General features: G+C 45.2%; 2 protein-coding genes across 4 annotated transcripts in view; both read right to left on the bottom strand.

Moving 5' to 3' along the window:
* Positions 1–5923: 5923 nt before the first annotated feature.
* TNFRSF6B (TNF receptor superfamily member 6b) lies at positions 5924–9055 on the bottom strand. Its single transcript, XM_072633280.1, has 4 exons — positions 8915–9055; positions 8368–8749; positions 7616–7810; positions 5924–6877 (listed from the first exon to the last, which is right to left on the bottom strand). Exons 1-4 carry the CDS (start codon positions 8945–8947, stop codon positions 6579–6581), a joined length of 909 nt encoding a protein of 302 aa, XP_072489381.1. The 5' UTR covers positions 8948–9055; the 3' UTR covers positions 5924–6578.
* Positions 5924–13265, bottom strand: part of RTEL1 (regulator of telomere elongation helicase 1) — a 106947-nt gene continuing 99605 nt past the window's right edge. For 2 of the 3 annotated variants that reach the window (XR_011972292.1, XM_072633260.1), the window contains one exon: positions 11472–11691. Coding sequence is in view for 1 of the 3 variants with exons in the window: in XM_072633260.1 (XP_072489361.1) it covers positions 11573–11691 (119 nt within the window). In the remaining 2 variants the exon portion in view is untranslated. Of the gene's footprint in view, positions 6878–7615; positions 7811–8367; positions 8750–8914; positions 9084–11471; positions 11692–13265 lie in introns of those variants that run through there. The other variant, XR_011972293.1, reaches the window with a different exon arrangement.

Below are 13265 nucleotides of genomic sequence, written 5' to 3' on the forward strand. Positions count from 1 at the left end.
ACTGAGTTAGAAGAAAAGAAACATGGATCTGAGATCCTCTGACATCCCTTCCTGATTTTAGACAAATTCACCCTTATATAAAGTTTCTCTCTTGTAGAGGAGGTTAATATCTGACCTGAGAAGCACCAGTGGTCTGTTACTTCTTTGCAGATTGGTGGTGAGAGAGTTAATGTTTACTGAGAGCTTTGAGATCCTGAGTGGGGAGAAAGCTGCCCAAATTGAAAATAAGCACACTCCAAAAACCAAAGTAGGATTTGTTCTTTGATCTTTCTTTTGAGGGAGGAGTTTGACATACTTCATGTTTGTCTTTAGGTCATGTTTGCCCCTGCAGGAACATCATGTTCTTCATGTTACATGGTAACAAGAGAATATGTTTGTGTAGAAATCCCCTTTATAAATAGATCTGGCAATGTTAAATGTGCTACCTTTCTTCTTTCTTGGACAGTGAGCTCTGGGTGAGTTGGGAGGGAATGGGACAGAAAATGTTCTGTGTGGCTCTGGTCCATTGGTAAGAAGCAAGGCCAACTACTGAGTTGAGGTTAGCGATATCTGTGAAGCACTATCTGCTCTGTCATCCAAACTCTAAATTCTCCTACTCCAGAGGAGATCCAGAGGATTCCTATAGATTTGACTCCTGTAGCTAGTTCAGCAGTGGTATGGCTCAACAGCTCCAGCTACATGTAGGTTAAAACAGGGTCAGCATTAGAGTGAGCTTAGGGTCAGGCTTCAGGATCAGGACCTATCAAGATCAGAGGAAAGTGCTTCTCAGTGTTTTCTTTGGCCAAAGAGATGTCAGTTTGAGGCTTGTTCTGGAGCATGGCTGGGTAAAAACTCTAGATCATCCTTCTAACAAAAGTCTAAATATCCATGTTTCCCATTGAATATCTTCTTGCTTTGGTGAAATGAGGCTTGTGACTCAGTGGAGAAGCCTCTAATTTGGCTATTACTGAGGACTTTCTAGTCTTCCCCAAAACATTTTAGGATTCTTCTCCCCCTTGCCACTTACCCATCCCACTCCTTTATTCTTGGACTGATCCAAACCAAGTAGCAACTCCATAGCATAAACATCCTCTCTTCCTTTGGAAATTCCAGCCTAGGCTTTGCAGCTGCTGGGTTGGAACTCTCTATTCCCTGTTTTGGCCCTGTTTTTATTTAGAAAGCTTGGATGCTTATATCCATACCTGATGGTGACTTGTTGCCCTGAGGCCCTTACAGCCATAGGTTCTTTTCATAATCACCCAGACAATCGTAACTGGCTTAGGGAAAAATTGAAAAAAATCTATGACTAGTAACTCTGAGGACTTGGCTTTTTCACACAGCAGCAGCTCTTGGCTTAGGAATTGAAAGATGGAGATGGTTCCCAATTTGCTGATATCCATTCCCCAGCAGTATCCAGCAGAAGTTTGGTTGACTGCTTGTTTGTCCAGCTTTATGCTTAAATGCTTGTGGTCACAGAGCTATATTCTCCCTGCCCACTGACATCTTCATCTTGACCACTAAGCCGGCAGAGGTCTGGCCACTGATTGTGGGAAGTTGAGGCCACCACTCTCAAGGTGTGTCAATTTTCTTTAATCTCCAGTGGTTCTCTGTGTTTGGAAAAATAAAAATATGATCAGGAATCCGAGCTGTTCTGGTCCTTCCTGGGTAGGGGGTTGTGCCAGGCTTCCTGAATACAGTACAGTTGCTTATTTGGATTTTTTGCAAATGATTTGTCTCCCAAGCACTAGTCTCACTGGTGACACACCTTTGACTCCCAGCTCAAAGAGGTGTAGAGTGTGAAGGGGAGTCACGTCACAAAGCATTTATTAAATGCCTCCTGTGTCAGACACTGCTAAGCACCGAGGATACCAGGAAAAATAAAAACAGTCCCAACTCTTAAGGACTTTGAAATCCAATGGGAGGAAAACAACATCCAAACAACTATATCTGCAAACTATAAAATGTATATAAGATAAATTGGATATAATCTCAGTGGAGAGGAGATTGGAAAGACTTTTTTATCGAAGGTGGGATTTTAGCTGAGATTTGACGGAAGCCAGGAAGCAAAGTAAGGAGAGAATCCCAGGTATCAGATGAAGATGCGCTGAATGGGGAGATGGAGTGTCTTGTGCAAGGAAGTCCGAGTCAGAGTATGCAGAGGAGGAGAAGGTGCAAGAAGACAGAAAAGGTTTATGAAAGGCTTTGAATGCCAAATGGAGGATTTGATATTTGTTCCTGGAGGCAACAGGGAGACACTGGAGTTGATTGAATGGTGGTGTGTCATGATCAGACCCATATTTTAGTTATCAGTTTGAGAGGAGAGTGGGGAGATACTTGTGGCAGGAAGACCCAGCAGGAGACTGTTGTAACAGTTCACTCTGGAGGTGATGAGATTGCTCTTTTAGAGGAGAGAGACATGTACCAAGATAGAGCATATGTAGAATTGATATGAATTAACAGCAGATTGGATATTGAGGCTGGGATGACAAGTGAGGAATTGAGGATAACACCCAGCTTGGGTGACTGGAAAGTTGGTCATGCCCTTCACAGCAGTAGAGAAGTCAGGAAGAGAGGAGGGTTTGGGGAGAAAGATAATGAGCTTGGTTTGGGACATGACAAGTTTAAGATGTCTACAGGACAGCCAGATCAAGATGTCCATTAAGCAACTGGACGTGGGAGACTGAAGGTAAGGAGAAAAGTTAGGGGTGGATAAACAGATCTGAGAATCATCAGCATAGAGATGATAATCAGATCCATTGGAGTTATTTTACTAAGTAAAATAATATAGAGGGAAGAGGTCTCAAGGCAGAGTCTAAGGGGACATTCTGATTATATCAGCATAGCCTGGAGTGGCCTGGATGAAGATCCAGTAAAGGAACTCATTGCTTAAAGAGCCCCTGACTGAGGAAGGGAAGGCAGACATTTGCACATGTGCCACACAGAAAAGATTACGTGTCAACCTGGCCTGGGACCCCCTTAACCCATTTTGTCTTTATCATGAGGAGAGAGGAAGGACAGCTTTGACCAGCTTACATGCTTTCACTGTCAATCCCTGCCCTTGATGGGGCAGCACTAAGTGGGGAATAGGCTTTAGACCAACTGAGGCTGGCTCCTCTAGCTGGCAGTGGGAAGAAAGGAATCTTGAATCAGTCCAGACTATGTCCAACTGCTGTCAGGTCTTTGTTATAAGGTGATTGGTACTATACCTGTGGGAATGAGTGAATGAATGAAAAAGCAATTATTAAAGGCTTACTTTGTCATGGATATTGGGCTGAGAGCTGGGGATAGAAATGCATAGAGCTAGATAATTCTGGCCCTTAACGGCTTGTCTTCCATTGTGGGCAGAACACATATGAGATTGGAGTGACCAAGGAGAGGTATTTTGATTTGGAAAGTTATAGTAATGTTAATTGGGCAATTGAGCATTCTTTCCAGGAATGGTAGTATTGATTAATAATAATAGCTAACATTTATATGGTGCTTACTGTGTGCCAGTACTGTGCTAGCACTTTCTGATCATTATCTCATTTGATCTTCACAAAAACCTTGGGAGGCAAGTGCCACTATTAAATCTCAGATAAGACCGGTTAAATGACTTGGCCAGGGTCACAGAGCTAGTGTCTGAGGCTGGATTTGAACTCAGGTCTTCCTGACCCCAGGCTCTGAGCTCTATCTATTGGGCCACCTAGCTTCTCCAGGCTGAGCAATACCCAGTGGGGATGGAGCATTTTCCCTTTGCCCTCTCCATAGGAGAGATCTGTCTCGACTCTACAGAAATGTGTTCTTGTTTAGTTATTCCTCATGGAATGAGATCTGGCACAAAGCTGCATCTCCTGCGTCCCTGGTGCCCTGCCCCCTTTACACTTCCTGTTGTGCTAGGTTCGTCTTCAACCCATCAGGTAGGGGTTTGGGGAACATTTTCCAGCAAGCAAAATAATTCGAAGCTTTGAAGAATCATTTGTAAAATTAAGTAAGTCATTGGGAAAGAAAATTGCAGAAAGAAACTAACCGTCTGCCTCCCTATGGCAGACATGCGGACCAGGATTTCTCCTGAGCTAACCACTCCAATTCTCCCAGGACCTCTAGGGCATAAAGGAGCCTGAGGTGTCACTTCTTTCAAGTATTTAGTCGTACTGCAGAAAGAACCTAGGCTATCTGGGAAAGAAGTTCTAGGAAAGGAACAGGGCATCATCTGTGGACTGTGCCCTCAGTCAGCTACTCCTCTGTCCAGAGCTAAATCTTTTGCCTTATTCTGGACTTCCTCCCTCAGGTTTGGGACAAAAAGATCTGTCAAAACAGTCAAACCAGAGTTATTAAGGAAAAGTTACAGTTTCCCAGAAAGCATGTGGGAATGAGAATTCTGGGAGGGGTCAGAGGTGAAAGACCTGCTGGAAGCAGAGATTTCTGAAAAGCACAGATTTTGCAAATTGGTATTGCTATTTCCTCCAGTGTTAGGAAATCCCCTAATTTCACCACCGAGGCAGGGAGGGAGGGAAGGGCTGGCACTGGCACAGACAAGAGATGGGAAACTGATATGATGCTGGTGAGGCCCAGGCCACAAGCTCAGATCTCAGCCTGTTCCCTTATCTGTCCATACCCTCACCCCTTAGAAGCACTGGGTAGTTGGCTTCAGGCCCAGATCCAGTGCCTCTGGGAGATATTTGTCCTGCGGGTATATGAGAACCAAAATGAGGTGGAGGGGGAGGAGGGAGAGAGAAGAATTATGAGCCAAAAGAGAGAATGATCCCAGAAAAGGGGGCCTTTCTCTTTCTAGTAAGTGGAGTACAGTTGATTGAGGGGGAATTTGAAACCCTGAGGAGTAGCTCAGGAGGAACTTAGTAGAAATAAAACCTCAGACTCTCACCTTTCTACACACCTTCTCCTCCTCCACCTCCACCTGTCCTTCAGTTTTCTCCCTCTCTCAACTCCCTCATAACTCACACCTCTCACTGTGCCCTTAAGGCCAACACTCCCTTCTCTGTTCCTTCAGTTTCTTCCCACCTCCCAGATCCCTGTCTGTGCTTTAATTTTCCACTTCCTTTTGTATCTTAGTCTCTCTCAAATTACTCCCTATACCTTGGTGGCCAGGCCTGGGCCTCTTTGGTCTTAAGAAGTTGCCAGACTGGGGGAGGGAAAAGATCAGAGGTGTTGGTCAGACATATACTTGCCCCACCAGTCCTCAGAGCATAGTAACGTAGATAGAAAAAGCCAGCCAGAGGGAGTTGTCATCTGCAGGTGACCACAGATTCCTCAACTTCCCCAAAAAGAAAGCCGAGGGAAATGGAATATAGCTGGAGGGTTTTGATGAAGGCCACCCCCAGCATTTCTCTCACCCCTAGCATTGTCCCAGAGCTGAGGAGGAAGAACCCTCCAGGGTTGGGGTTTCCACTCCCTCCCAGCTAATTTTCCTAACTGCCTACTATTTGCAAAGGACTGTCCCAGAACACAGTCCTCTCTTCTGAATCACAGGTAATGTCCACTTCCTCTAAGGGAGTCTTTAAGCCAACTTACTAGCTTTCTAACAACACTTCCTGATCTGTGCTTTCCAGTAGTGCATTTAGGTATTTCATCTTTTATTAGGACAATTGCTGTTGGAGAACAGGGATTTGTTATGTCAGTGTACTGAAAGAGAGAGAGAGAGAGAGAGTGTGTGTGTCTGTGTGTCTGTGTGTCTGTGTCACAGAAGACCTGGTTTCTGCATTCTTGAAAATCTAAAGAAACCCAAGGAGGGAAAATTGGAATCACTGTCACAAAGATTTCAGAACATTTCCAAAAAAAAGGACAGACACAGGTGAAAATCATACACTGGAGTGCTAATACTTAAAGAACCTAGAGTGAGAGTCCTGGTGGGATCGATCAGGTAAAGCTTACAAAAAGAAGTAAGTTTGACTAGGCATGTTCATCTTCCCTGCCTTCTATTCAAGACAGAGGTTTGAAACAGTCACTCAGTCAACAAACATTTATTAATCTCCTACCATGTGCCAGGCACTGTGCTAAACATTAGAAACAGGCACAAAAATGAGCTTACAAAATGGTTTTATAAAAAATATCTTTTCATCATGACATAAGTCACACTGGCTCCACGTATTCCCTGGTGAAGCTAGGAGACTGGGACCTCTGAAAATAGAGGGCTGGTGGGGATGGAAATTGTTCAGTTGTTTTTCAGTCATGTCTGATTCTTCATAACCCTATTTGGGGTATTCTTGGCAAAGATACTGGAGTGGTTTGCCATTTCCTTTTCCAAACCATTTTACAGATTAGGAAACTGAGTCAAATAGGGTTAAGTGACTTGCCCAGGGTCACACAACTAAGTAAGTGTCTGAGGTCAGATTTGAACTGAGGAAGATGAGTCTTCCTGATGCAAGGCCTAGTATTCTATCCACTGAGCCACCTATCTGTGAAATAAATAAGTCCAGAGTTTTTGGTGGGAGGCCCAGAAGAGACAGCCTATTTCTGGCTTTCTCCAGAAGATACTGCACCAGTGGTCTGAACCCCAGGACACTTGGCTCCAGGGTCTAGCTTCCCAGAGGAAGAAGAGTTGGTCTACTGGAGACTTGGGCAAATCCAGGGGTTGGGGTGGGGTAGGAGTTGGAGGTGATCTAGTCTTTCAGGTCAAGGGAGAAATGCTTCTGAATATTCCTCTCCACGATAGTTAGTTTGGCTTTTCGAAGAGCCTGTAGCAACCGCAGTAGAAGGGCTGAAGATCCCTGGGTCTCACTGAGTTCAGTTAACCTGTGCAGTAGCTCCTTCTGCACAGTAGCCCGACTCTCTGGCTCAGGCCACTGCCTATGCCAGCTACCTGGGGCCTCTAGGGCCTGCTGCAGCCTCATCAGTCTCTTTAGTGAAATATTCTGGAAGGCCACAAAGTCAATCACTGCCTTTTCACATTCCTTGTCACCTGCAGTGGGAAAATATGGGGGTGGGGGTAATTGATGAAGAACAGATGAATGGGAGAATCCCTTCTTCATCACCTCCCATTCCAGAGAGGTAAGACCTACCTCCTGCTATCCCTGTTGGCTGGGTTATGTCCAAAGACCAGGGCTAAAGTCCTAGCTGTTCCCTCCATTTAGGGAAAAGTGCCACATTACAGCAGGACCCCCTGCTTCTTACCTCCCTGTGTCTTACTGTCCCCTGAGGAAATCTTAGTTTTAAGACTGAGCTAGGAGAGTCAGCTAAAAGATAGTATTCTCAAGTGGGGCTTAGGTGGATAGCAGACTCTTGATTAGGGACCTCAAAGGGCCAATCTCCTTTCAACTGTAAGTGGGACAGATGAGGAGTGGGGTGGGGAGAGCTTTCTTGCTCTTAAAATATTGGCAGGGAATGAGATTTTGCAAAAGCTGCTTCTAGGCCTTTCATCTTCCCTTGACAAAAATGATAATTGTTCTTCCTGGATTCTTTCATCTTTTCTAAGGCTCCTTCAGAATCCCTCCAGCCTCCTAGGCTCCAACCATGGAGAGTAAATTTCTCCAACCAGTTTAGTTGTTCTGTTGCACCCTGACTCAGGCCTCTTGGAAGTAATGGAATGAAAGAAGTCAAGAAGGGAAGCTGATTCAGAGAGAATCTCATGCCCTCAGGTTTCTGCTTTTGAAAGGGAAGGAGATGATTGTGGAGGAATAGGGGAAGCCCCTGGTCTCACCTGGCTCAGGAGTGCTGCTCAAGAAACCAGCACAGCGTGTGCAAATGGCGTCATGGAATGAGGTCCCAGGAACATTGAGGAACATGCCAAGGGTGGTGCAATTTTGATGCGGCTGGCACTTCTCTGTGCTGGAGCTGTTATCTGAAAAGGTGCCTTTGGGGCATGGCTGGCATTGTGTGTTCTGGTTTGGGGTCCCTGTGGGGAAGCAATAGGGTCAGGTAAAAATCTACACAGCCCTGGACTGGAGGAAGGGGAAGGGTGATAAAAATTTATATATTCCTACTATGTGCCATGTGCCTTTTTATAAATATCTCATTTGATCTTTACAACAACCCTGCCAGGTGGGTACTTGTATTATTCTCACTGTAGAGTAGAGGAAAATGAAGCAGAGATGTGTTAAACATGACTTGCCCAGGGCCACACAACTATTAGGTGTCTGAGGCAGATCAGATTTCAGATCTTCCTTACCCTAGGCCCGGGGTTTCATTCAAAAGCTGGGAGCTGAGAAGGCAGTGAGAGAGGCAGTGTAGATGTTTCCATCCTGGTTCTGTCCATTTGCATATTATTTTCAAATCAGCATCCCTCCTGCCACCATTTCAGTGCTCCTGCTCTCCACCCCCTAGCTCCCCAATTCTGTGACCACCTGTGGGAGCCAAGAGAGCTCAGACCAGCCAGAGTGGAGGTGTGGGAAAAGGGAACCTACGGAGCCTAGAAAAGGACTCAGCTCTAGGGATACAGAACCTACCACCTACCCAGAGTGACCACTCCAGAGCCTGGGGGGCAGGCTGAGTGCTCAATGCAGAAATCAGCATGGGCATAGAAGCCCAACTGGCAGCGGCAGGCTCGGTTGTGAGTGGCATTGCAGGCCTGAGCCTCCTCTTCATGCTCTCCACAGAACACATTGCAGTATCGGCATTTCTCCAGGTAGTTCCAGTACTGTGTATAGTGGAGTGATGGGCATGGCTGGCAAACTGTAGGGCTCCTGTAGCTGCAGTGGTGCTTCACAAACGTGCCAGGTGGGCACTGATCACACAGTAGCCACTCCTGGGTCTCTGCATCTCTCCAAGAATAGGTAGGAAAGTCGCCTGCATCCCCTGGCATCACCAGCAACAGCAGAAGTGTACTGACTATCCACTTTGAGACAGGGAGACAAAGGAGTCCAGGTCAGAACCAGAGGTTCTCCCGTACTTTTCTGGGTGCACTTCTCAGGTAGGGCCAGGTCACTACAGAGAATTTCACTAATTCCCACCATGCCCATTTAGAGTTGAAAGGAGAGTTCAGTGCTAGTCTAGACCTTACCAAAAAATTTATGTTCTGGGCTGTGAGATCCATGGTTCTTGCTTGAGATGAATGATCCAAACTCTGGAAGGAGAAAGGTCTCTTGAATCTTCAGGGGATGCTGCTGGGAAGGGAGGTTCAAAACTCTCCTCTCTTGACCCGGGTCCCTGGACTCTCCTGTGACACAAGACTGAGAAAGGACGGGGATGGAGTCACCAGGGCGTGGGGGAGCCAGCATCCCTGTACGCAGATGGGTATTTCTCCCCATTCTCCGGCACCTCCAATAAAAAGAGCACGAGGGCTCTATACAATACAGTAAGGCCCTCATACCGGGAAATGCGCTGGGTCCTGACTGAACCTTTTACAGAGGCGCAGACAGAAGGGACAGCACCCAGCCCTGGAGGCCTCCCTCTCCCATTCCCGTGGGAGTGGGTTGGGTTGGGCCAGGGTCAGGACCACGCACAGCTGCCTGGCCGAGCCGGCACCCTGGCCTGGAACGCTGACCGGGAGACGGGCAGCGCCACGACTTTGGCCTTGGGCGGGATCCCAGAGCTTCCCGCTTCCCTCCCCTTCCCGAGCCCCGGCTCAGGCGGAGCTCCCAGGCCCCGCCCTCGCTCTGCCTCAGTCTCCCGGCCCAGACAAGTTGGGAGGGAGGGAGAGGGCGACGTGCACCTACCCCTGTTACCCGTCCCTGGTCCGGGCGGTTCCTCAGCGCTCGAACCGGGGCAGAGCGGCCGCCCTTTAAGAACCTCGATCAAAAGGGCGGAGGCAAAGGGGGCGGGACCCCCGGCTTCGGCCCCACAACTGCCCCTCCCCGTAGTACCTCCAGCCCAGGAAAAGCCCTCCTCCCCAACCTCGGCTTCCCCAAGCCTCCATAAGCGGGATCCTTTTCGTTAAACGAACCTGCCCCTCTTCTGGGGAAGGGGCGGGGCGCCCCGACCCAAGGAAGAGCTGAGCCTCTAGAATTTAAAAAAACATTTTTTGGAGGGTAGTGGTGGGGAGCAAAGGCACAGCCAGATCCAGGAATGCTTCCTGGACACAGCAGAAAAAAAGGATTTCCACGAAAGCCTGAACGTCAATTCCTGTCCTTGGTTTTTTTTAATGCATAAGATAAATTCTACAACTTACTTTCACAACAGCCCTGTTTATCTGTGCTTCTTTTTGTTCTGTTTGTTCTCTTGTGCTTTAAAAAAAATGTTGCAGTTGTACTTTTTTAAAATGATTTTTGTTACCTTCATCTATCCCCCGGCCACCTCCCCCCCCACCAAAAAACCAAACTCCTTGTAACAAATAATGGTGGTCAAACAAAAGGAATCCACAGGGGCAACGTTCAAAACTGTCTGTACCTTGTGTACCTCCTTTCTCTAACAGGAAATGGGGGCATACTTCATCATGGGTCCTCTGGTGACATACTTGGTCATCGTGCTGATAAAAGTTTTAAGTTCTGATTATGTTCAATTCCCTGAGTCAGTTTGTACTCCCCCAAATTCTGAGAAGTGCATGTTTTGTTACCGATTACTGCTCAATAATTTCCATTACATTCACATACCACGACTTGCTCAACCATTTTCCAATTGTTGAAGAGGAGATCCAGGGGATCTCTTTGGATTCGATTTCTTCCCCCACCCCGCCTTTTACTACTCCTTTCAAGATCAGGAAATTTTTGGGGTTTTTTTTGCTTGTACTTACTCCTTCTCTGATATGAACCTCTTTCCTAATTCCCTTTCCTGCCCCAATCTAGTTTTTTCCCTGCTAAATTTAATAAACTTGTATACATTCAACTGTCCTTTGTCTCATTCAGTAAGATTCATCAGATGCCAACCCCTCGTCTCCTTCCTGCTTGCAAATTCTCTTCACAATCCTAATTATGACATTTTTTCAATTTCTGCCCTCTCCTTCCTTCTCTACATTTGTGTATTCCATTTATCCTCACTTTTCTTTCCCCTCTTCAAACCCTCAGAAGAGACCCAACCCATCCGCAGGGCCCCTATTTGTCCTATAGAACTCCCTCCATTTCCTTTGAAGACCTTAAGGATCTGAGACACCTCTCCCATTAGCATTGTTAGCACTACCTCATACAGTTCCTTACAAGTTTACCTTTCTAGGTTTTCTATTGTCTCAATGTCTTCATCAGAAATGCTTGAATATCTTCTATCCCATTAAAGATCAATTTCCCTCCAGTAGCATAATACTCAGCTTTGCAAGGTTCTTACTTTTTAGTTTTTTTCTTACTTTTTAGAATATTGTATTTCAAGATCTCCTTTAGAGTATTGTATTCTAAGATTTCATTTGTGATAGTAGCTACCTACTCCTCTGTGATCTTGACTGGTCGCTAGGTGCTTAAAACTACTTCCTGCTGGATGCTTGAATTATTTATCTAAGAGCTCTGGATTTTGGCTATGACGTTCCTGGGACTTCATTTCAGGAAGTGACTGATCACTTTGTCCTCTGGTTGTAATATATCTGGACAGTTTTCATTTATGACTTATTGAATCCGGGGTTTTTTCCCCCTTCCTTATTATGGTTTTCAGGGAGTCCAATAATTTTTATATTTTCTCTTCTTAATCTAAGCCACTTGTTTGCGATATCAGATCTCACATTTATTTTTTTAATCTTTTGATTTTTTTCTATTATTTCTATCTCATTGATTTCTTTCATTTATTCCAGTTTTTAAGGATTTTATTTCTTCAGTAGGTCTAAGCTATTTATTCTCCCGCCAATTCTTTCTTCAAGAGCATTTATTTCATTTTTTAGTTCTTGCTTCATTTCTTCTAGATTTTCCAAGTCTGCTTTTTTCTCTGTAAAATAAAGAAAATGGAAAAATTTCCTGTAAGATGACCTTTAAGGGCCCTCTCAGCTGTGTCTTTTTAGGGATTATGAAGAGCTCCTTCATTGCTAAACTTCCTCACCACCCACTGTCTTCTCCAAGGAGGAATTGTAAACCTTTGTCATCTGGCTTTCACCTTCACTGCTCTCAAATATCACCGCCTATTCACTCAAATCAAAGGCCTCTTTCCTCCCCCTTTTATCTTCCTAGACTTCTCTGCTTTTGACTTGACTACTCCCTCCTGACCAAGACTCTTTCCTTGGGTCAAATTCTGACCTGTCCCATCTTCATTAGTTCTTTATATTTTTCTCAATCCATAAGGTGAATGCTCCCTAAGATGCTGTCCTTGGCCCCTTCCTCTACAATCTCAATTCTCATTGATGTATATTACTCACTTATCTCCAACCACAGCTCTGACCCCTTCTCTTCTGAGGGCCAGTCCTACCTACAGCTTTCTCTGCCTGTCCACTTAAATGTTTTACCATGAAGTTAACTAATCTTTCTCCCAAATTTGCTTCCTCTAGCCAAGCTTCACTTTTTGTTGCATCATTATTCACCCATTCTCCCAAGTCTGAAAAGGTGGGTTTTGTTTTTTAACTTCTCAGCTTTTTAGAAGCATTTATCAAGTATCTATTATGTCAGGCACTGTGCTGGCTCAGCAAATTCTGGTATAAAACTAAAATCCTGCCCTCAATACATTCTATTAGGGGGAAACAATACAGGCAGACTTGTAACATAGCAAAAAAAAAAAAAATACAAAGTTATTCTGGAGTTAGGGAAGACACTAGCAGCATGGGAGATCATGAAAGACTCATGTAGAAGATTACCTCTGAACTCTGCTTTGAAGAAAGAGATTTTAAGAGGTACTTGCAAGGGAATGCATTCTAGGAAGGAATGTTGGCCTGTGCATGGGTACTGGAGATAGGATGTTGTGTATGGGATACACTGAATGGGCCAGTTTGGAGGGAACGTAGTTGTGTGAAGAGGAACAATGTAGAATAAACCTGGAAAAAGTAGGCTAATCTAATCGACACCAATTCCCCTTTTCCACTCTTATTTCTTATAGGCTCTTCACCTTCACCTCATTTTGAAATTGTCAGCAAGCCCATTTCTACAACATTTACATCTCTCCTCTCCATAACCACTTCTACCACTTTAATACAAGGCCCCCATTACCACTGGTGTGGACTAGAGCAATGTTTTCATCCATCTTCCAGTTTGGATTCCAACACCTATTCTACATGCCATTGCCAAACTAATCTTCCATATGCAGAGATCTCAACATGCTGCTCCTCTGTTCTAAAATCTTCTATCCCTATTACCTATTTCTTTCCGTGTCATTCAAGGCCCTCCACAATCAGGCACCAATCTTCATTTCACACCGTCTCCTATTATTTCCTTTGTTTCCCTCCTCATCCTCCTTCCCTTCGAGGTTGTTTCTCTTTGTAGAAGCATCAACTCTCAACCCTGAAGCAGAGCTGGGAAAGAACTAGGAAGCAGTCTTTCTCACATCAGGTTTTTGTGTATGTGTAAAGACATGGTTTT

The sequence above is a fragment of the Notamacropus eugenii genome, chromosome 1 (assembly GCF_028372415.1).
Source record: "Notamacropus eugenii isolate mMacEug1 chromosome 1, mMacEug1.pri_v2, whole genome shotgun sequence".
Lineage (NCBI taxonomy): Eukaryota > Metazoa > Chordata > Mammalia > Diprotodontia > Macropodidae > Notamacropus > Notamacropus eugenii.